Raw genomic sequence first — 24,776 nt, 5'->3', positions numbered from 1 at the left:
GCAGCCTAACTGGACGAAAATTTTCGTCCAGTTAGGCTGAAGTGGTTAAACGGTGTAATAACCGGGACAAATGGGCAAATACAATACGTGGGTTTTAATTATGGAGGCATGTATTATTTTAAAACTATAATGTCCGAAAACTGAGAAAATTATTTCTTCAGTTTTCTTATTCTTACTGTTAAAATGCATTTACAGTAAGGTAGCTCTTCGCAAAATGTACCACCCAAAGAAAGCCTAATTGGTGGCGGAAAAAACAAGATATAGATCAGTTCATTGTGATAAGTAGTGATAAAGTTATAGGCTAATGAATGGGAGGTGAACATTGCTCGGATGCATAAAGTGAAAGTTAAAAAGCTCTTGTAGTGTAAATCAGCCCGAAAGGTAATCAGAAGAGTCAGGACACCAGTTGCAGATAATGAAAATGGCTTTTTCTGTGCAGGGTCAGAGAGACTCCTTAGAGCACATTTCCACTGAACTGAAGCCCAGGTGCCTAGAACAGCAATGATACTTGTAACAGATGGGGTTTATGGCCTATACTCCTTACCGTCGTTAGCAGTGTATGGAGCTCTTCTGGGCCGAGATTTTCATAACTAATTCCTGAACTGCTATTATACTGGAAACAGAGAGATTCAGAATTAAGATTCCAGCAAGTACATGAATAAAACAAAGTATGTACAAGTAACATTGTTGGACCATCGTAACTAAATACATTTCACATTTCTTAAAGTGACCTTGAAGAGAAAAAAACCTCATGATATAATGAATTGGTTGTGTAGTACAGATAATTAATAGAAGATTAATAGCAAAGAAAATAGTGTCATTTTTATTTCCTTCAGGTATATTGCTTTTTTTTTTTTTTTACAACATTGCATTATTCTCTAATAATTGCAGTTTCCACAATACACTCAGCATTTTAAATGATTTCACAGAACAGGCTACTGACCCTTTTTTCTCTGCAGAAAAACCCATAAAAAAACAACAACAATGAGAGACAGTTGAGATAAGTGCTTCAAGAGAGAGTGCTGTCCACCACTTTATGAAGTAGCAGAGCGCACAGTAGCTTTTGCATAGATAACTGACATTTAACTCTTCCTGTACTGGAAACAATACGAGACTCGTTATCTGTGCTTATGTTTTATTTCTTAGCTGTGCTACACATACAAATCATATCAGAAGTTTAAAGGGAATCTGAAGTGAAAATAAAGTGAATCTGAGATGGTTCACTAGCCCCTATTCATACTTACCTCAAGCCCCATGAGCACCATGGCCTACCTTGCCATCCTCTTCAGCCCCTCCATTTTGCCGCTATGCCCCTACGTTCTGGTGAGCAGTAGCGGGCTTTCAAGTGCATGTGCAGCTTTGCCGCACACCCTTCGTTGCGCTCCTGTGGCCTGAAGCGTTCTGCTCCTGCACAGTAGTACTGCAGAGGTATAGAACACTCCAGGGAGCAGGAGTGCAGCGGGAGCGTGCGTAGCCAAGCAGCGCATGCGCAGAACTCCGATTGGCTGGGAATGACCGCATTACCGGGAGTTCTAGTGCCAGAACAGAGAGGCAGAAGAGGATGGCAAGGGAGGCCCCGGTGCTCATGGGGCTGGAGGAAGTCCAAGGTAAGTATAAATACGGCCAGTGTACCATCCCAGGTACACTATAAAGGCCAGCTCTAAAAAGATCCCCTGGAAATGGAGAATAGGGTCAGGGATACATTGTTCTTAGCGGACTAGTGCTGTAACCTCAGTGGTCAACTGAGCCTGCCAATGTCTGTGGATTGAATGGGACAGGAAGGCTAGAGGTTCTTAGGATCCCCTGGTGCACAAATAACATTTCTATAGCGCTTTTCACCCATAGGAATCAAAGCGCTTAGGCTCTCTCAGATTCAGTAATTGGTGGTAGGATGAAGTATTAAAAAGGATACCTGAAGTGACATGTGACATGATGAGATAGACATGTGTATGTACAGTGCCTAGCACACTAACAACTAGGAAAGAGGCGCCCTGGGATAATAAAAGCTTTTAAAAACAGCTAAAAACAGTAGGTATTATGAGGTATCTTACCTCAATGACGAAATCTCTGCAAGTTATTACAAAAGATTTTTATTAGCACAAGCGGTAACGCGTTTCGCGGGTCACAGCCCGCTTCATCAGGCCAATTGCAGTGCCAAATAGAAAAATTCCTTCAGCATAGGGAGCCTCCCTATGCTGAAGGAATTTTTCTATTTGGCACTGCAATTGGCCTGATGAAGCGGGCTGTGACCCGCGAAACGCGTTACCGCTTGTGCTAATAAAAATCTTTTGTAATAACTTAGAGATTTCGTCATTGAGGTAAGATACCTCACAATACCTACTGTTTTTAGCTGTTTTTAAACACTTTTATTATCCCAGGGCGCCTCTTTCCTCTGTCGTGCTAAGTATACCCCCGAACAGCTACGGTTCGAGGGGCGGTGATATACCACCAGTGGGGTTCCCACAGTGGTTATTTCAACCTTTTTTTCCATTAAAGGGGAACTGAAGAGAGAGGTATATGGAGGCTGTCATGTTTATTTCCTTTTAATCAATACCAGTTACCTGGCGGCCCTGCTGGTCTATTTCTCTGCAGTAGTATCTGATTAAAACCAGAAACAAGCATGCAGCTAGTCTTGTCAGATCAGACTTATAAGTCTGAACCACTGAAACACCTGATCTGCTGCATGCTTGTTCAGGGGCTATGGCTAATAGTATTAGAGGTAGAGGATCAGCAGGGCTGCCAGGCAACTGGTATTGTCTAAAAGGAAATAAACATGACAGCCTCCATATACCTCTCTCTTCAGTTCCCCTTTAAGAGGGCGACCATTCTTCCGGTCCTGGCTAGGACCACCCCGAGTGGAGTCGGGTTTATTGTCTCCATCTGCTTTCTGTGGTTGGTTGCCCCCAGCAACCCTCCTTTGTGAGTAGTGCCTTTATTCTTTTATCCACATTGTGGTTTCCAACATATTGCACTACTGGGCTCCCGTTTTTTTGTCTTCTGTGGGCTCTATTCATAAAAAAGTTGTTGCGAGAAAACTCCTGGAGGTAAAATACCGCAGCGGTATTTTACACTTCTGGGTGGTCATTCAAAGAAATCTTGAAAGCTGCGATGCAAGAGCGGAGATCTCCCGCTGAAAGCTGGCGGTAAGCTGTCGGAAGGCATGCGGAAACACTTCAGCCGGCAGAATCCCTCCGTGCGCTGCTCTCTCTGGGAGGTCTGTCCCATTCACTTGTATGTAATCCGCAAAATCAGAGAAAGCGGTATTTCCCGTCCACATACCGCTTCCTCTAATCTTTATGAATGGCCATTTTGTTACTTTTTTCTAGATAAATCTAGAAAAACACTGGAGAAGGCGGACATTTCTCGCTCTGCTGGGGGCTTGTAGATTTTCATGCGGGAGCAGCTTTTATGAATGCCCACTTTGCTAAATGGACGTGAAAATCCGCTGTTTTGAGCGGAAAACTTGCGGTAAGGTTTTATGAATAGAGCCCAGTGTCTTTGCCTATAGGGTGTTGCATCACCCCCACCACTATTGACACTAATAACTATGCTGGGTTCCTTTTTTTCCTTTCTCTGCCTGAAAGAGTTAAATATCAGCTATGTAAGTGGCCGACTCAGTCCTTAGTGGCCGACTCAGTGACCCTCACTGATAAGAAATTCCCCTTTTTACCTCTTTCTTGCTCTCAGAAGCCATTTTCTGCTAGGAAAGTGTTTTATAGTTGGAATTTCTGATCAGTGAGGGTCACACTGTAGTCACTTCCTGTCTGAGTCGGGGCTGAGTCAGCCACTTACATACCTGATATTTAACTCTTTCAGGCAGAGAAAGAAAAAAAAGGAACACCGCATAGTTATTTGTGTGCTTGGCACTGTACATACACATGTCTATCTCATCATGTCACTTCGGGTGTCCTTTAAACACAACAAAATTATAATTCTGTAAATGCCTGACTGAACAAATATCCGTTTCAATCAGAGGGATCCAACATGGACACAAGGTGCTCGTACTACAAGATCTGTTTTGTAACAAAAGCTGTTCACTTTAACATACAAATGCACGGGACAACATTTAAAAAGGGATTTTTTTTTAAATACATGTAAACCCATAAATAAGAAAAATGTTACTTCCAGGGTAAAAAGAGTTGTACATTATTTTTCTCCTATGTTGCTGTCACACAGTAAGTTAATAGAAATCTGATGGAACTGACAGGTGTTCGACTAGTCTCTCTCTTCATGGGGGATTCTCAGTATTCTTTACAAAAGCACTAACCAGAAGCTATCTATACAAAGATGCAGGCTGCAACCCCCTATCCCCAGGCTATTCTAATCTAGTAGTAGGACTAAGCAACTGCCAATTACAAAGTGCTTTTAAAGGGGACCTTAACTGGGAGAGTTATGGATATTTCCTTTTAAAAAATACCAGTTGCCTGGCTCTCCTGCTGATCTCTTTAGGTGCTGTAGTGGCTGAATCGCACACCTGAAACAACCATGCGCTAATCCAGTCTGACTTCAGTCAGAGCACCTGATCTGCATGCTTGTTCAGGGGCTGTAGCTAAAAAGTATTATGGCCCATACTCACGGGCTACTTTTGTAGCCTGTCGCTAGCACAAGGGAACGTGTGCGCGACAGTTCGGCGCCAGGTCCCTCCGCATACACACGCGGAACAGGGATTAGTGAAGCAACGGAAGCCGTCGCCGACGTTCCTCCCCCCCCCCGCCGGAAGCGACGTGAATTCTCAATTGGTTGCTGTCGCTAGTCCGCATACACACGCGGATTAGCGACAGTTGCGGCGGCAACTGTCGCCATGCGATTGACTGAGCCAATCGCCTGGCGACAGCAGCGACGTTTGGGGTGCTCGCCTCATACTCAAGGGCGACCTGTCGCCGCAACACGCGCGTGCCACGTGGTTGCGGCGACAATTGAAGCCCGTGAGTATGAGCCATTAGAGACACAGGATCAGCAGGAGGGTCAGGGAACTGGTCTTTGAAAAAAAAAAAATCCATATACTTCTCAGTTTAGGTTCCCTTTAACCTTTTCGGGACCATGTGAATGAGATTCTACGCCGCACTTGTGGCTGTTCTAGCCTGATGTGGCGTAGGATCTACGCCGGCCCGCAATTTCCACTCCCGACGCGATCGTACGCACCCGGAGGGGGAGATTAAGCTGTCATATGACAGCCGACATCTCCCCCGAGTGATCAGCAGCCATCGCGTATGGCTGCTGATCACACGATCACTACGATCGCCGTCGGATCGTAGTGATCTGTTTGACAGCTGCGGCGGCAGGGGGGGAAAGAAGAGGATCCACTCACCTTCCTGCCGTTCCAGCGACGATCGGCACCCCCCTCCGCTCTGGCCGGCATCTCCGCTCCGTCTGACGTCAGCTCCGGGCCCCGGCTTGATGACGTCATCAAGCCGCGACCCGGAACTGCTCGTCAGACAGAACGGAGATGCCGGCCAGAGAAGAGGGTCCCGTGCGGCTCATCGCTGGAGCCTGGAAGGTAAGTGAAGGCTGCTGGCAGAAAGGGGGGCCAGGCCACCATGGGGGACACCACTCTAGCCAGCCACACACGGGATCCGGCCGCCTGACCCCCCCAAACGCGCGCACCCCCTTCCCGCGCAAAATGCCTGGTCCTTAAGGGGGGGTAGGGGGCCAGTCCCGAAAAGGTTAAAGATACAGAAAACCTTGAGAATCCCACGAGGAGATGGGCTAGTCCAGAACCTGTCAGATTTCTACAAGTGTCATTTCAATTACATGCCCGGTCCAATTACATTCCTGTCAGGAAAAGGGCTTAATGTCATCTTTAGCCCTTCTAAATCGCTCAGCTATCCAGTGTACAGTTTCTAATAATAATAATAATAATAATAATAATAATAATAATAATAATAAGACAAAGTCAACAAGAAGCAAGAACTATACCTTGAATGGGTCAGTACTAACAGAGATATCTCCTAAAAAACAGAGAAAAGAAAATAGTGATGTGAAAAGACTACAAACACAACCACATCAGCCACCTACAGTGACACACAACTGCCTAGTGCCCGAGATATCCACCCATGGTACACATAACCCGGGGGATACTTAGTTAGGAACAGGGCTCTGGAGTCGGAGTCAAGGTCGCTGGTTTCATAAACTGAGGAGTCAGATGATTTTTGTACCGACTCCACAGCCCTGCTAAGGGCCCGTTCACGCTGCACGCGTTTCCAGACGCGTTTTGGAAACGCGTGCAGGTGGCCGACACGCACTACATCAGACATTGCATAGAGTGCAATGTCTGATGTTCACACTGCATGCGTTCCGGACCTGTGCGGTCCGGGAACGCATGCTGCACGCAGATTTCGCCAAAACGCGTGGCTGTCCCATTCACTTTTCAGTGATGGGATCAGCCACGCAACGCACACAAACGCGGATGGCCATGCGTTCGTACGCGTTGCGGTCCGCACGCATGGCCATCCGCATTTGTGATCTGAACGGGCCCTTAGGAAGGTCTCAGGGGTACTTGTCTTGTCATAACCAATTACACCAAGTTCTGAGACTTTCTAATAAAAATTGTATAAGAGAATACATTACCAGCAATACGTGTACTTGGCCAACACAGTCATTAGTAAAGGGGCATGTGCTGTAACAATAATACAGAGAAATACGGGCCTAGTGTGCACACCTAGATCCCAGATTGGCTTACATGTAGAAGTACTATGGCCATACTTTGTGTTGGAAGACATGGTTATACAGGTAGTCCCCCGGTTAACGAGCGAGATGGGGACTGTAGGTTCGTCCTTAACCTGAATCTGTTCTTATGTCGGAACACTGTGCCATCTGTCCCCTCCCTGTACCTACTCAGCGTTCTGGCCAGGCAAGCAAGTACAGTGAAAGGACATACTGCTCATGTACATCAGCCCTGCTGCCAATAGGCCATTTCCAGAGAAATGTATTACTTACCATTTTTGTGTTTTATAGACTTTGATCTCCTTGGAGAATTTGGATTCTTAACAAGGAAAACAAAAATACAATAAATTAGCATGGAAGTGAATGACTTCATGGAAAAACAAAGCAGTGTCACACTGAGGAGATTGGTAAGGAGGACTAAACAGAGCGGAGTAGTGAAAGGTTCTCTTTACTGCACAAGATCACAGAACAACACTGTAGTGCTGATACTACTAGACTGCCGCTATCTAAAGATAGATCATACAACTGTCATTAAGCTAGCCATACATTGTACGATTTGTAGATCATGTAAGCCGTTGAGATCTTTCTTTCTCTCGATCATTTACTTATGGTGTGTACACACTTGAAAGATAAATGAAAGATATCAGACAAATTTTACCCCCTTCCATGTAGTATGAGAGCCACACCTACACAGTCTATTCTATGGAACTGCACTCCCCATCAGATAGAGATCTTACCCCCTTCCATGTAGTATGAGAGCCATACCTACACAGTCTATTCTATGGAGCTGCACTCCCCATCAGACAGAAATCTTACCCCCTTCCATGTAGTATGAGAGCCACACCTACACAGTCTATTCTATGGAGCTGCACTCCCCATCAGACAGAGATCTTACCCGCTTCCATGTAGTATGAGAGCCACACCTACACAGTCTATTCTATGGAGCTGCACTCCCCATCAGACAGATATCTTACCCCCTTCCATGTAGTATGAGAGCCACACCTACACAGTCTATTCTATGGAGCTGCACTCCCCATCAGACAGAGATCTTACCCCCTTCCATGTAGTATGAGAGCCACACCTACACAGTCTATTCTATGGAGCTGCACTCCCCATCAGACAGAAATCTTACCCCCTTCCATGTAGTATGAGAGCCACACCTACACAGTCTATTCTATGGAGCTGCACTCCCCATCAGACAGAAATCTTACCCCCTTCCATGTAGTATGAGAGCCACACCTACACAGTCTATTCTATGGAGCTGCACTCCCCATCAGACAGAAATCTTACCCCCTTCCATGTAGTATGAGAGCCATACCTACACAGTCTATTCTATGGAGCTGAGCTCCCCATCAGACAGAAATCTTTGCAAGATGCTGCACACACAGATGCTGTACACATGCAACAGATCAGTATCTGCAAAAGATCAGTTCCTGCAAAATGCATTCTAAGGTGCATACACACATCAGACCATAGTCTTTGGAAAATTAAAGACCACAGACCAATTTTACCCCCTTCATGTAGTATGAGAGCCATACCTACACAGTCTATTCTATTGAGCTGAACTCCCCATCAGACAGAAATCTTTGCAATATGCTGCACTAGGCCTGAACGATTTTAGGAAAAGATTGGATTGAACGATTTGTTAGAAATTGCGATTTCGATTTGAATCGTTCAGGCCTACGCTGCACACAAAGATGCTGTACACACGCAACAGATCAGTATCTGCAAAAGATCTGTTCCTGCAAAATGCATTCATAGTCTATGAGATCTGCAGATCCTCATACACACCTTGTTTAACAGACAATCATCTGCAGATCAGACAATCATCTGCAGATCTGTAAATCCATCCTGGTGGATCTGATCTGCAGATGAATGTCAGTTAAACAAGGTGTGTATCAGGATCAGCAGATATAGACTATGAATGCATTTTGCAGGAACAGATCTTTTGCAGATACTGATCTTTTGTGTCTGTACAGCATCTGTGTGTGCAGCATCTTGCAAAGATTTCTGTCTGATCGGGAGTGCAGCTCCATAGAATAGACTGTGTAGGTGTGGCTCTCATACTACATGGAAGGGGGTAAGATTTCTGTCTGATGGGGAGAGCAGCTCCATAGAATAGACTGTAGGTGTGGCTCTCATACTACATGGAGGGGGGTAAGATCTCTATCTGATGGGGAGTGCAGCTCCATAGAATAGACTGTGTAGGTGTGGCTCTCATACTACATGGGAGGGGGTAAGATTTCTGTCTGATGGGGAGTGCAGCTCCATAGAATAGACTGTGTAGGTGTGGCTCTCATACTACATGGAAGGGGGTAAGATTGCTGTCTGATGGGGAGTGCAGCTCCATAGAATAGACTGTGTAGGTGTGGCTCTCATACTACATGGAAGGGGGTAAGATTTCTGTCTGACGGGGAGTGCAGCTCCATAGAATAGACTGTGTGGGTGCGGCTCTCATACTACATGGAAAGGGGTAAGATTTCTGTCTGATGGGGAGTGCAGCTCCATAGAATAGACTGTAGGTGTGGCTCTCATACTACATGGAAGGGGGTAAGATTTCTGTCTGATGGGGAGTGCAGCTCCATAGAATAGACTGTGTAGGTATGGCTCTCATACTACATGGAAGGGGGTAAGATTTCTGTCTGATGGGGAGTGCAGCTCCATAGAATAGACTGTGTAGGTGTGGCTCTCATACTACATGGAAGGGGGTAAAATTGATCTGTGATCTTTCATTTTATCTTTCAAGTGTGTATGTAGCATTAAGCTGGCCATACACTGGCCCGATTTGCCGCCGTTTCGACAGCAGATCACTGGGATCGAATCTGCTGCCAATCGTTCGCGCTACACGCCGAATTTCGATTCATTTCGTCCGATCCCGTCGATCGCTTCGTGCGGAAAATTACCGTCGATCGCCCGCGGGTAGGGAGCGCGTCGCTAGCGGCGTTAGAGTACCCGACGACCGAAGCAATAGAGCCGCATACATTACCTGCTCCGCCGGCACGACTACCCCCGGTCACCGCTGTTCCCCCGTGTCCGCGCTGGTCTCCGGCATGCTTCAGTTCCTCCTGCCCAGCAGGAAGTTTAAACAGTAGAGGGCGCTCTACTGTTTAAACTTCCTGCCGGGCAGGAAGAAGTAAAGCATGCTGGACCTGGAGACCAGAGCGGAGAAGATAGCGGAGACCTGGGGACTGGAGTCGCGCCAGCGGAGCAGGTAATGTATGCAGGATGGGGGGGGAAGCGGCGGCAGCACCACCACCACCACCACCACAACAGATTGTGAACGGTTTCAGGCTGAAATCGGTTCACAATTTTGTTTGCAGTAAAGGTAGCCATACGATCCCTCTGTGATCAGATTCGATCAGAGAGGGATCTATCTGTTGGTCGAATCTGATGGCAAATCGACCAGTGTATGGCTACCTTTAGTCTACCATCCTGCACCAGTAGATATTACACAAGATTTCAGCAGAAATGCCTCTTCATAAGCAAGTCTTCATTTGGTTTGGTTCAATAAAAATACATACTCTGTAACACACATCTGAGTGGTTTCATTTAAAATGCATGTAGTAATGTACAAAATCACAATAAGAAGAAAAAAAAAAAAAGTTCACTGTCCAAATATGATGGATCAAACTGCAGATGTAGGATTGTAGTAACAATAGGGTTGGTCAGTGAGATCGATAGTTGACGTAGGCTTTCACATATTCCTTGTGCTGCTTGGAAATGGACCAACTGAATTAAACCAACGATTTCATTTGGGGATTTTATGCCTTTATTCAGCTGGTCTATTTTTAAACTGCATAAATTTGCATAGAGAATTTGCACAACCCCACATCAACTCTGAATGATTTACATCTCAGTGACCAACCCGAATCTTAAAATTCCCTAAAGGTGCGCACACACATGCGACTATATAGTCGTTTGAAATGATCGTTCCCCGATCATTTCAAACGATAGTTTAAAAAAAAAAAAAAAACACACAGCCAACGACCATTAAGTCTAACGACGGACGAGCTAGATCGTTAAAAACCAATTTTTTGTCGACGTCGATCGTTTGCAAGAGTAGTACATCGTTGGAAACGGTCATTCCTACTTGGCTTGACATGCGCATTTTGCCATGGAACTTCATTTTTATGCGCAAGCGCAATAGTTGCTTTACGTGATGTAACGTTCGTTCTAACCATCAGATCGTTACACACCTTTAAAAACTAACTTTACTTAGGTCGTTCTTTCAATTAAAAGTTCGTTCGTCGTTCACAACGAACAATCGTATGTGTGTACGTAGCTTCAAGCATTGTTGAAATGGAGCATACGATGCTAAAAGTACACGAACATTAGTAAATCTCCATGAAACTGCATAAGATTTTGGTTACAGAGCTATACCTAAAAGTACTACTGTGAATTGTGATAAAGTCCCCCAGTGGTGTCAAGAGCAAGCCCTTCCCTGTAACTTTTCAAGCCTCCCTATCGGTCCTTTATAAATGCAGTGTTCTCTCCAGGCTCTTTTAGTCAGGTGTTCCACCCGGCTAGTTTTGGTGAGCCCCCGGCTGTCATCGGCTCACATCCTCTTATGCTGTAAGCAGAGTTGCTCACAGAAGCACCGGCCCTGCATTCTCTCATCTCGCCCCACCCGGCTACTATTTCATGACACTCGGCTGGAAAACATTTCTGGGGAGAACACTGAAATGGATGGCTTCCACAATAGAGGTGTGCAAGACTGAAGCTACAAGCAGAGTTCCCCAACCCTGTCCTCAAGGCCCACCAACAGTACAGGTTTTGCAGAAAACCACAAACATCCACAGGTCGAGTAATTATTGTCTCAGCAGAGCTGATTAACTGGTTCAGCGCCGCAGTGCCGAAAATCTCATGCATCCGAGCAACGTTCACCTCCCATTCATTCGCCTATAACTTTATAGCTACTTATCCCAATGAATTGATCTATATCTTGTTTTTTCCGCCACTAATTAGGCTCTCTTTTGGTACTACATTTTGCTAAGAATTATTTTTTTCTAAATCTATTTTAACAGGAAGATTAAGAAAAATGAAAAAAATTCATTATTTCTCAGTTTTTGGCCATTATAGTTTGAAATTAATGTATGCTACCGTAATTAAAACCCATGTATTTTATTTGCCCATCTGTCCCGGTTATTACACCGTTTAAATGATGTCCCTATCACAATTTATGGTGTCGATATTTCATTTAGAAATAAAGGTGCATTTTTTCAATTTGTGTCCATCACTATTTATAAGCTTATAATTTTAAATAAATATAATAACATATTCTCTTGACATGTATATTTAAAAAGTTTAGACCCTTGGGTAACTATGTTTTTTTTTTTAATTGTATTTTTTTTATTTTAATAAAAAATGTATATGTGGGTAATTTTTGGTGTGGGAGGGAAACTGCTTATTTTACATGTAAAATAAGCAAATTCTTTAATTAAAAATGTATGTGGGTGCAGTTTACTATTATTACAGTGAGAAAAGTCCTGGATGCGAACGATCTCGCATCCAGGAACCAAAATTCAGAGGAGTTGTTTCCTGGGGGCAGAAATACCACGCTCTCTGGAGAGAAAGCGTCGATATTTCTGCGGGGAAGTTAGATCAGTGAATGGGAATTATATTCCCATTCACTGATCGGGGGGCTAGCGGCGGGCGCGCACGCGCGCTGGTGCACGCCCGATCGCGCGCACCACGCATTGAAAGCAGCAGTGCCTTTCTGGACGAGAAAGCTCGCCCAAAAAGTCCGAACTGGTTAACTACTTCTGTGGATTTCCACAAAACATGCACTGTTGGTGGGCCTTGAGGACAGGGTTGGGAACACTGCACAGCACCCTCAAACTATAGCAGCTAGACAGCAATGGGTACACTTTGTGTGATATTTCCAATCTTTCTGGCTTTTCCTCAACATAAAATTTAACTACAGGTAGTTCCTGAGGTGGCTGAATGGACTTAATGGTTCAGGGCTCTGCCTCTAACAGGAGGCCTGGGTTCGAATCTTGGCTCTGCCTGTTCAGTAAGCCAGCACCTATTCAGTAGGAGACCTTAGGCAAGTCTTCCTAACACTGCTACTGCCTATAGAGCGCGTCCTAGAGGCTGCAGCTCTGGCGCTTTGAGTCCGCCAGGAGAAAAGCGCGATCTAAGTGTTCTGTATGTGTTTGTTTCCTGGTTAACCAACGAGATAGGGACTGTAGGTTCATTAACCTGAATCTGTTCTCAAGTCAGAACACTGTGCCATCTCTGTCCCCTGTACCTCCTCTGTGCCTCCAGTGTCCTGCACCTGCTAATAGAAGTTTAAAAGCCATTTTTTCTTTGAATTTTTTCAAATCAATTTTCTCAAAAACTACAAGTCAATCTTTTTTTTTTTTTTTTTTTTTTCTCTTTTTTTTTTTTAAACTCGTTCCCATGGAATCAGAATCCATGCCGTTCGTATCAGCGGGTCATTCGTAAGTCGGGGACTACTTGTATTTACAGTGATCACATTGGTATGCTGTGGATGACCCAGAATTTTGACAGCTGTGAGTCATGATAGGGAGCAGATGGGGATTAGGGATGATCAATGATTTGCATAAGTTTATGCAAATGTATGTGGCTTGAAAATGGACCAAACAAGTCCCACCCAGGTTTAAATAGATTGGTCCATTATCAAGCTGCACATATTTGCATTAAAAAAAAAAAATACATAAATTTGCATAAACTGAAATATTTGCAGATCATTGATTATTCTTAGTGGGGCTGAGTGGAGATTCAGTCCCCCTGCATGTTGTTCCAGGAAGCATAGAATGTAGAGAGAATCCATTCCTCATATACCCACATGGCAGTCACATTATACAAAACCAATGTATGAAGAAATGGAAGAGGGTCTTACCTTTTCTGACTTTCTCTTCTTTGCTGAAAACGGGGGAAGTTGGGCAGCAGATATAGAAAGAGAATGAGAGAAAGAACAAAGATATATCCAGCAGTGACATGGTGGGGGGGGGGGGGGGGTGGAGGGTGTCAGAGAGATGGAGAGGGCACATTGATTAGCAAGATAAAAAAACCAAAGGGGAAGATGACAAAGACCACAAAACAATGTCAGAATGAAGAGCAAAGACAATGGCAGGGAGAATTAAAAAGAAACAAACACAGGAAGGAAAAAGGGGGAAGGGAAAAAACAAACGAAAAAAGTTCAGACCAGGCTTATGAGTCAATCACAGAAAAGTAGCAATGTAATTATAAGTGCAGCATGTGTTAGTTACCTCCAGACTGACTAAACGCACCTTTCTTCTCTGAGCCGTACGACCAATCGTTATCATTTACATCATCGTTATCTTCTTGGTCGCTTTCTGATTTGTTCATATTGTTGCTGCTGGCTATTCTGAAAACCAATGGGAGGGCGTCATTACTGAGCTACCGATTCCTAAAGTGATCGGTTTAGATCTTACAGCTAAAAACTGGTTTTTGTTTTAAGCATTAAAAAGAAGGACAACTGTAACTAGAGCGAAATGGAGGCTGCCATATTGATTTCCTTTTAAACACCGCTGATCTTCTGCCTCTAATACTATCAGCCACAGACCCTGAACTAGCATGCAGCAGATCAGGTGTTTGACATTGTCAGATCTGACAAGATTAGCTGCATGTTTGTGTCTGGTGATATTCAGACCCTACAGCAGCCAAATCAATCAGCAGGGCTGCCAGAGAACTGGTATTGTTTAAAAGAAAAAATATGGCAGCCTCCATATTCTCACTACAGAGTTCCTTAACCACTTAAGGACCAGGCCTTTCTGCAGTGATCGGTGCTGCGTGGGCTCTCCAGCCCGCAGCACCGATCAGGATTCAGCCTTGGCGATCAGACTTCCCCCCCCCTTTTTTCCCCACTAGGGGGATGTCCTGCTGGGGGGGTCTGATCGCCGCCAGCTGTTTTTGATCTGCGGGGGGGGGGGGCTCTTCAAAGCCCTTCTCCGCAGCGTTTTTGGCACTCCCTCCTTCCCCTTACCTCCCTCTCCCTCCAGCAGCTGCGCAGGACGGATTTCCGTCCTGCGCATTGAAGGATAGGCTTCAGCCTATCATATGCCGGCGATCCCCGGCCAATCAGAGGCCGGGGATCGGCGATCTACGTCACGGCGCTGCTGCGCAGCAGCGCCGTGTGATGTAAACAGCGGGGATTTCTTCCCCGCCTGTTTACAGTTCACTGGCGAGCCGCGATCGGCGGCGCTCCGGATGTTCACGGAGACACCCTCCGTGAACTGGCATGGAAAGGCCGCTCGATCGAGCGGCCGTTTCCATGCTATACCACTAACGACCCGCCGACGCCTATGGGTGTTAGGCGGTCGTTAAGTGGTTAAGCATGCAGTGTGACAGTGCCCTAGTGTGAAAGGGGTAGTGTGAGTGCACAGCTGCATCTGTTTGAGGCACCTTTGGGCGGGGGCTAAGTGTGTGTTTGGGGGGGCTGCCTCAAGTTAAAGTGGATCCGAGATAAACTTTTACTCATTGCATAATTGTGTTCCTTTCATATAGCTTATAGGGCATTCCTCAAGCCAAATACTTGTTTTGTTTTAATACCCAATTCCCTATAAACTAAACAAGCCACGCCCACAGGTTTTCAGAGAGCCTTGGCACTCAGTCCCAGGTAGCAAGGGCTTATGGGAGCTCAGTCTGGGCGGGAGGAAGAGGGTACTAGCCATTGATGTCAGAGGCAGAGGGGAGGAGGGAGGAGGAGAGGGGACTGAATTTACACACAGGCAAGCTGATAGCATCTCCAGCCCTCAGCCTGTGACAATGTGACTAACAGAACATGGCTGTCCTCGTATCACAGGAATAAATCATCATACACTATTGAAGCTGTTTGCAGCTAGATTTGCTGTGTAAACTATCTAAACTTTAGATAAGATATATAGACAAGTTAATTGTCATCCATAGTTTTTCATCTCGGATCCGCTTTAATTGTATAGCCCAGTGATCTGCAAACGTGGCTCTCCAGCTGTTAAGGTACTACAAGTCCCACAATGCATTGCAGGAGTCTGACAGCCACAGTCATGATTCACAAAGGCAAATGCATTGTGGGACCCGTAGTTCCTTAAAGGGAAAGGATGTTTCCTTTTAAACAATACCAGTTGTCTGGCAGTCCAGCTGATCTCTTTGGCTGCAGTAGTGGCTGAATCACACACCTGGAACAAGCATGCAGCTAATCCAGTCTGACTTCAGTCAGAGCATCTGATCTGCATGCTTGTTCAGGGGCTGCGACTAAAATTATTAGAGACACTGGATCAGCAGGAGAGTCAGGCAACTGGTATTTTTTAAAAGGAAAAATCCATATCTCAGTTTAGGTTCCCTTTAACAGCTGGAGAGCCAAATTTTCAGATCACTGGTATAGTCCATTTAAAAAAAAAAAAAAATAAAAAAAAAAAAATAAAAAAAAAAAAAATGCAAGGGACTGTTTGCTTTCTGATCTGAAAAATGTCGTTCCGGCTGCAAAGGATCACAGGTCCCCAGAGCTTTACCATTAAGAGCCTGCCCTCACTGTCAGAATAAACCCACTTGCCATGGTTGCAGCGGGCATAGCAGGCACACCATCATAGGTTTCTATCAATAAATGGTATTAAATTGACCTATTTCTTAATATAAGAATACATGGATGGTGGTAAAAATAACCCGTCCCCAACATACCTGCGATTGGCGATGCGGCTGCTGTTTCGGCCCATGCCCAGACACTTCTCAAGGTGAGGGGCAAATCGGGAGGCAGCTATACTGCGATTGCAGTTTGGACATACACACTCTTTGCTCTTCCACTGGTTGTAAACCTGGCCAAAGATGTCCACTCCTGGCTGGTCTATGATTTCTGATGAGTGGAGAGAAAGCAAAATAAGGGTAAGGAGGAAGAGTGTGGAAAGTGGGGACAGCAATTAAGTTACCACCTTAAATGAACAGATTACAGACCTCAAGAGCAAACAGAAAACAGTATTTTAGCAAGTCCTCAATTTCGGTAGACTTCCCATATTTCTAAAGTAGTCATTTCCAGCCAATCACACTTCTCTACTTAAAACAAAACTGGTCACTGGTGGCTGGATAGTGTACCAGGGTTAGAATCTCTGCTCTTCCTGTTCAGCAAGCCTGCACCTATTCATCAGAACTGTAATTTCTCCAAAAGTCTTTATGTCATCTAAAGAGACACTCTGCAGAGCAAGTCTTTTTCTAAACCAGTAATGTAAAGTGAATGAGGCCTCCGAATTCAAGCATATCATACTTAACTTCGGAGACCGTAGGCAAGAATCCACAACACTGCTACTGCCTATAGGAGCGCCCCCTAGTGTTTGCAGTTTTGGCACTTTGAGTCCGCCAGGCAAAACATGCGATATAAATGTTCTGTGTCTTGCCAAAATCTGTTCAGAACATCATCAATGTGCGGGGTCACCAAGTACTGACAGACCGCTCACAGTTGGGTGTTGCGTTGGGCAATACAATAGCACTGCTGTCTGATTGGTTTGAGGGGGTGGGGATAGTAGTAAAAATGTTTCTGTAGGTGGGGAGAAAGAGTGTTAAGACCTCTCAAATGGAGTTTGCTTCACAGACATTGCATAGGACCTATATGATCCCAGAAAGACTCCATAAGTTGCACTTCTGAAACAACCAACTGCTTTAGGGGCCGTTTTTCTACAGGAAGCCTAATTCCTATATGGTGGTCCTGCCCGGTGGTGGCAGATTTTTTGCAGGGCTGTGGAGTCCTGAGTTGGAGTCTGAGTCAAGGAGTCGGGGCAATTTTGGGCACCCGGAGTTGGAGTCAGAGTCGTGGTTTTGTAAACTGAGGAGTCGGAGTCGGAGTCGGATGATTTTTGTACAAAATCCACAGCCCTGTTAAGTATTAGACTAAGGAGTCGGAGTCGAGGAGTCGGAGTTGTGGTTTCATAAACTGAAGAGTCGGAGTCAGAGTTGGAAGATTTTTGTACCCACTCCACAGCCCTGGATTTTTGGACCAAAATTTGTTCACTTATACATGATATACTCCAACATAGGATAGTATGGACTTGGGGGGGGGGGGGGGGGGGGGGGGGGGGGGGTCACAACACCCTATGGGGAAATAACACAGGAGACAAACGTGCGGGAGCCCAGGAGTGCAGTACGTTAATGATTGAGATAAGCAATTGAAATGAGAAAAATACTACTCACAAAGGAGGGCTGCAAGGAGCAACCAACCACAGGAAGCTGGTGGAGACCATCAACCCGAATCCACTCGGGGGTGATCCTACAAGTAACCGAAAGCGGTCGCTCGCTTGAAAAAAAAATGGAGACAGATGCCTGAGGCTCCCTAACTGATTTCTGTCATTTGGCACGGTTATTGGCCTAAGGAAGCGGACTCAGACCCACGAAACGCGTTGCCTGTGCTAAATAAAAAGCTTTTGTAGTTCAGAAAGATTTTGTTGTTTAGGTAAGACCCCTCATTACCCTTTTCGTTTTTTTTAGAAGGTTTTATACATGCAGGGCGCCCCTTTCCCTTCCTAATGTCCAACATAGGATTCTTCCTAATCCCGAGATATTGCTTACAAGTTATAAACCCTAATGCTTGAAGTAAGCCTTGTCCAGTTAGAAAAAAAAATAAAAAAAAAAATAGCAAAGCACCAAACTGCCACTCAATGGCTGAAGACCGAAGTTCTGGCTGCCGTATTGTAGCAGTGAATGCCATTCTAGTTGATAAATGATGACACTATGCCCCACTTGCTTACAGTATGGACATCATAGATCCACAAGATGGGGAGTTCAGGAGTTCATTCGCTATTTTGAATAATCTTTTCCATCTCCAACTTGGAGTAGTACCACGTATGGCTGCGACTCTGAATTTTGTGTAAATTCTCAGAAAGGTCCTCTAAAGGAGGCTTCATTTTTTTAAAAAAAGTGACTAAAAATCTACTCAGCAGCGCTTTGTTTTTCCTACCCAAGCCTCATTTTTAGCTGCATAGAAGAAGAACTGCCCGGGCAATTTTCCTCTGATGCTGTGCAAAGCATGATGGGATTTCTGATGTTGTTCTCGTTCGGCTGTTATGGTGCAATTTTTTTTTTTTTTTTTTTTTTAAAGCGGAATATAACCCTGCATTTCAACTTTGCTCTAAAACATTATTTACAGCATATTATATGCAACCAGCATTTTTTTTTTACTAGACCAGCATTGGAAGGGTTGCACACAGAGCTTTAAAGAGTAACTGTCAGGCTGCAGAAGCTAATTTAAACCTCTATTCTCCTGTGTTAAACAGTTTAGAAGGAAGCCCAAAAGCCATTAGTGAAGATAAAAATCTCAGTTACCTTTGATGTGTGCTTATCAGCAAGGCTGTTAAAACCCAAGAGGACGCAAGCCGCATACTATACTGCAAAGCATTCTGGGGCCCTCCCCTCGGCTGCTAATGAGACGTTACAGCAGCTTGTAATCAGTCCAGCGCGTAGCACTGATAAATCTCCGGGCAGAGTACACTGCAGGAGTCAGCTATTGTTCCTAGCCACATGGCTCATTAATATTCACTGCACACTGTGTTGTTCAAGTACGAGCTTATCTGTGATCAGGAAGCAGGCAGGACATGACGACACATTTGACAGAAAAACATGGAACCTGCCATGAGCATCTATCTCTGCATATACTATATACAAATTCAGTGAAATCCAAACGTGGATAGTGAAATGCATATGTAATGTAAGTACAGCCAATCTTTAGCTACTGATATATGTGTTTATTTTCTCTGAGACCTTATACCTAACAGCTCCTCTTTACCATTTTAAAAATAAAGTCAGATACTCACCTAAGGAGAGGGAAGGCTCGGTCCTAATGAGCCTTCCCTCTCCTCTCCCGGTGCCCTCGGTGCTGCGCTGGCTCCCCCGTTCGCGTCCGCCACCGCAGGGACTTCGGAGGTCTTCGGGAGCACTCGGGCTTCCGAAGACGGGCCGCTCCATACTACGCACGCATGTATGCGTCATAGAGGGCGCTCGCGCATGCGTAGTATGGAGCGGCCCGTCTTCGGGAGCCCGAGTGCTCCCGAAACATCCCTTCGGCATGCGGAAGTGGCAGTTTTTGACCGAACTGGTCGAATACTGCCACGGGGGATCCTGCGCGGGACCGGCACCGGGAGAGGAGAGGGAAGGCTCATTAGGACCGAGCCTTCCCTCTCCTTAGGTATCTGACTTTATTTTTAAAATGGTAAACACTCACTTTAAAGCTGTGTGTGTAACCCTTCCAATGCTGGTCTAGTAAAAAAAAAAAAAAAATGCTAGTTGCATATAATATGCTGTAAATAATGTTTTAGAGCAAAGTTGAAATGCAGGGTTATATTCCGCTTTAATCTTGAATTTGAGATTTGAAGTGCTTAATTTATTACAATAATTATGTATAAATGATTTAGTCAGTGTTGCACATTGTAAAATCTTTTAAATCCCTGATTTACATTCTGACATTACATGGTGACATTTTTACTGTTGGCAGGTGATGTAGCTGCTGCATGCTTTTTTGGCAGTTGGAAACAGCTGTAAACAGCTATTTTCCACAATGAAGCAAGGTTCCCAGACAGGAAACTGCCAGGAGTATGTACTCAAGAGTTTCTTGTGGGAGGAGTTTCACCACAATATCAGCCATACAGCGCCCCCTGATGTTTGTGAAAAGGAATAGATTTCTCATGTAAAAGGGGGTATCAGCTACTGACTGGGATAAAGTTCAATTCTTGGTCGGAGCTTCTCTTTAATGGACAGTATGTGTGTTTAGGCTGAAGTTCCCCTTTAAAAGCAATTTACCATTTATAATTCTTCAAATGCTTTTCTTTTGGTATTTATCGTTATTATGCCCAAGATACTTGGGCTATGTTGTGGCCTGTTCCACTGTGAAACTAATGTAAATGGCATTGCTAACAGGATGCAATTATACTGCAATGGTACGTTCACTATGACGCATTAGCAGTGCAACAGAATCTGTGGCACAAGCTGATGCATGCAGCTGCATCAATGCTCTTAAAGGGGTTCTTTCGTGAAAAAAGTAAGCAGTTAAAAAATGTGACAGATGACAGGTTTTGGGCCAGTCCATCTTTTTAAGGGGGATTCTCAGGGCTTTCTTTGTTTTCAACAGCATTTCCTGAACAACAGTTGCAAAATCTAACTGACATAATAGTGTGCAAGTGATTAGGGAGGCCGGCTGGTATCTTGCTATTTTGGCAGTTAAACTGTTGTTCAGGAAATGCTGTTGAAAACAAAGAAAGCCCTGAGAATCCCCCTTAAAAAGATGGACTGGCTCAAAACCTGTCATCTGTCACATTTTTTAACTGCCTACTTTTTTCGCGAAAGAACCCCTTTAACAGTTAGAAGTGAAGCATACTTTGTATGTACTGCATGCATTGCACATATATAACATGTAATGCGACTTTTCCCCTCTGTTGCCTTGCGCTTTTGCAGGATTTGTAATGCCCATTCCTGATCGTAGCCGTACTCAAATGGATTTCTACGCACCAGGAGAGTTCTCCAATTCATCTTTGCACTGTCTATACAGGAAAGCTTAAAAGCCTCCCCCACCCCTCTAGCCAAGTACCTTTCCAGTGATGAGCAAGGTTATGCCAATAATAGAGAGGATTTAAATAAAAACCTGCATAAAACTGAAAACTCTCACTGATCTACTCGATAACATTGCGATATAGAGAATTAGTGGCCGATGGAGAGACTCTCCCATTGGTCTATTAAAAAGGGACACTTAAGTCAAAAAAAAAAAAAAAAAAAAAAAAAAAAAAAAAAAAAGGTTTTACTCACCTGGGGCTTCCAATAGCCCCCTGCAGCCGTCCGGTGCCCTCGCCGTCTCCCTCCGATCCTCCTGGCCCCGCCAGCAGCCACTTCCTGTTTCGGTGACAGGAGCTGGCAGGCTGGGGTCGCGAGTGATTCTTCTCGTTCCTGGCCACAATAGCGCCATCTATGCTGCTATAGCATATATCATATACCATATAGCAGCATAGAGGGAGCTAATGTGTCTGGGAACGCGAAGACTCACTCGCCTCCTCAGCCTGTCAGCTCCTGTCACCGAAACAGGAAGTGGCTGCTGGCGGGGCCAGGAGGATCGGAGGAAGACAGCGAGGGCACCGGACAGCTGCAGGGGGCTATTGGAAGCCCTAGGTGAGTAAAACTCTTTTTGTTTGACTTAAGTGTCCCTTTAAGCAGTGTGGGCAGTGCTTGGTTTTAACCTGAGCTCTTGGGTAGACAGCAGTGATGCTCAAATCCGGATCTGGGAGATACCCGGATAGTTGCTATCCGGATTTTACCCAATAAATGTAAAATTTTATATTTGTCATCATGCAGCTGAAAAAAAGCTGCTATTTATTATAATTTAGAAAATAGATTTTATTTCTGAAATCTTGTATTTTTATTTTGGTTCCACTTTAAAGAGAACCCGAGGTGTGTTTAAAGAATGTTATCTGCATACAGAGGCTGGATCTGCCTATACAGCCCAGCCTCTGTTGCTATCTCAAACCCCACTAAGGTCCCCCTGCACTCTGCAATCCCTCATAAATTACAGCCATGCTGTGAGGCTGTGTTTACATCTGTAGTGTCAGTCTCAGCTGCTCCCGCGCCTCCTGCATAGCTCCGGTCCCTGCCCCCGTCCCTTCCCTCCAATCAGCAGGGAGGGAAGGGATGCAGGCGGGGACTGGAGTTCTGCAGGAGGCGGGGAGAGCAGCAGACTGACACTATAGAGATAAACACAGCCAGCTCTGACAAGCTGTTTGTCAGCAGCGTGGCTGTGATTTATGAGGGATTGCAGAGTGCAGGGAGACCTTAGGGGGGTTTGGGATAGCAACAGAGGCTGGGCTGTATAGGCAGATCCAGCCTCTGTATGCAGATAATATTCTTCAAACCCACCTCGGGTTCTCTTTAAGAAGAACCGTTATGAAAATCTTAACATTTAAAAACACATACAAATAAGAAGTACATTTCTTCCAGAGTAAAATGAGCCATAAAATTACTTTTCTCCTATGTTGCTGTCACAGTAGGTAGTAGAAATCTGACATAAACAACAGGTTTTGCGCTAGTCCATCTCTTCATGGGGGGATTCTCAGTGTGGCCTTTAGGGCCCGTTTCCACTAGCGCGGAAACCGCAGCGATTCCGCAGAGTTTCCCCGCACATCAATCGCATGGGGAAACTCTGCCACAGGGGAGAATGGAGCCACCGGCCGAATCGCTTGCCCTAGCGATTCGGCCAGAACCCCCCCCCCCCCCCCCGCAGAAGTCGCGGCGGAGGCTGCGATTCCCATATCGCCTGCGATCCCGCCCACCCGCTCAGTGCCGGCGTGCGTCTCGCAGACGCACGCACGGCGCACTAGTGGAAACGAGCCCTTATTCTTTGTATTAATCCTTTTCAGAGAATGTCTTTATAAAGATGCTGGCCAACCTCCCTGCTCGCTTCACACTATTTTGGCAGTTGGACGGAGCAACTGCCATTCACTAAATGCTTAAAAAAAACAAAAAAAAAAAAACCAGAGAACCCCCCTATGAGAAGATGGGCTAGTCCAAAACCTGTCACTTCTGTCAGATTTCTACTAACTGTAAGTGACAGCAACATAGGAGAAAAGTAATTTATGGCTCATTTTACTCTGGGAGAAAACGTACTTATTTATAGGTGTCCTAAATTTTAAGATTTTCGTGACAGTTCCTATAATAATAATAATAATAATAATCTGAACTGCAATGGAGACTGGACATAGACTAATACAAAGCCTGCAGGCAGCGAGGTAGAACACCACCATCAGTTACAACGCAGTGCTGTGAACAGGCTCACAGAATTGTATGGGCAGCGAGTCGACATGCAAAGTTAATCTGCAACGCTACTAATCGCTGTGAACAGGGCCCAAGTCTTAAAGGGATCCCGAGGTGAGCGGGATATGGAGGCTGCCATTTTGTTTTCCTTATAACCAAATAGCTGCCAGTTCTACTAATCTTTTGTCTCCAATACTTATAGCCATAGACCCTGAACAAACCGCTTTTGGATTAGCCATACGCTTGTTCCAGAGTTTTGAATCAGACACTGCCTATACCAGAAGATCAACAGGGCTGCCGGGAAACTTGCATAGTTTACAAGGAAAGGAATACGTCTCCATACCACTCACCTCAAGTTCCCTGTAAACTGTGTGCATCCCTTGCTGACTCACAAAGCGGTTCCGGTTAAGCTGGCCATACACTAGGCCAGTGATGGCTAACCTTGGCACTCCAGCTGTGACAAAACTACAAATCCCATCATGCCTCTGCCTCCCCGAGTTATGCTTAGAGCCGTCAGAGTATTGCAATGCCTCATGGGACTTGTAGTTCCACCACAGCTGGAGTGCCAAGGTTAGCCATCACTGCACTAGGCCGATTGACAGCAGATTCAATCACTGGGATCGAATCTGCTGTCACATCGTTCACGGTAAACGCTAAATTTCGACAGGCGACAGCTCAGCAGGTGGTGAATCGGTTTCAGGCTGAAATCGATTCACAATCTGTTTGCAGTAAAGGCAGCCATACGATCCCTCTCTGATCAGATTCGATCAGAGAGGGATCTGTTGGTCGAATCTGATGGCAAATCAACCGGTGTATGGCTACCTTTAGCCTAAAGTGGTGCCTGCTAATCCGGTCACCAATATCACATGACTATAGAAAACAATGGCCAGCCATTGGGAGCAAAATTAGCGAGGCAAGAATAAGTGCCCTCAATTTCTGACGCCAGCCTCAGCATCACTCCACAAAAGCTGGACACAGCTTCACTTTCAGTGTTGAAATAAAGCAAATGTCAACTCAGGAGAAATCCGTGTCTTCTAACAATACTTCCAGCCATATGAATGCAGTGTTCACAACTACTCACCAAAGTCTTTCATGCTCTCCGGGTCTGTCTCATCCAGCAAGAAATAGCCACATTTAACAGCTCGGTGAACTTCAAAACTCAGCCCCAAACAGGTGTCCTCCACCAGATCCGTGTAAATGTCGTGAGCAATGGTCTAAAGGAGACATAGCTGGATATTAAAAAGTAACCTCAGAACTTTATATGCAATAGACAGCAATGATATTTAGTTTAAAGGAGTTTGCAGGAGGGAAAAAACAAAACAAAAAAAAACAAAAAAAAAAAAAACACCTTACTCACCTGGGGCCCCTTGCAGCTGACTGTCACA

At 45.1% G+C, this 24,776-nt stretch overlaps 1 protein-coding gene across 2 annotated transcripts in view; it reads right to left on the bottom strand.

The window, feature by feature from the left end:
* The window catches only part of ATXN7L3 (ataxin 7 like 3), a 70,015-nt gene that overhangs the window by 25,668 nt on the left and 19,571 nt on the right, over positions 1 to 24,776 (bottom strand). The window contains exons 3-9 of one of the 2 annotated variants that reach the window (XM_068263663.1): positions 24,473 to 24,605; positions 16,306 to 16,477; positions 13,899 to 14,017; positions 13,529 to 13,551; positions 6,937 to 6,982; positions 5,917 to 5,948; positions 545 to 613 (exon numbers count right to left, since the gene is read on the bottom strand). In XM_068263663.1, the coding sequence (XP_068119764.1) occupies positions 545 to 613; positions 5,917 to 5,948; positions 6,937 to 6,982; positions 13,529 to 13,551; positions 13,899 to 14,017; positions 16,306 to 16,477; positions 24,473 to 24,605 (594 nt within the window). The remainder of the gene's footprint in view (positions 1 to 544; positions 614 to 5,916; positions 5,949 to 6,936; positions 6,983 to 13,528; positions 13,552 to 13,898; positions 14,018 to 16,305; positions 16,478 to 24,472; positions 24,606 to 24,776) is intronic. The other variant, XM_068263664.1, reaches the window with a different exon arrangement.

The sequence above is a fragment of the Hyperolius riggenbachi genome, chromosome 12 (assembly GCF_040937935.1).
Source record: "Hyperolius riggenbachi isolate aHypRig1 chromosome 12, aHypRig1.pri, whole genome shotgun sequence".
NCBI classification, from domain to species: Eukaryota; Metazoa; Chordata; class Amphibia; order Anura; family Hyperoliidae; genus Hyperolius; species Hyperolius riggenbachi.
The sequence above is the reverse complement of the archived record's forward strand: the minus strand, read 5'-3'. Positions and strand labels throughout refer to the sequence as shown.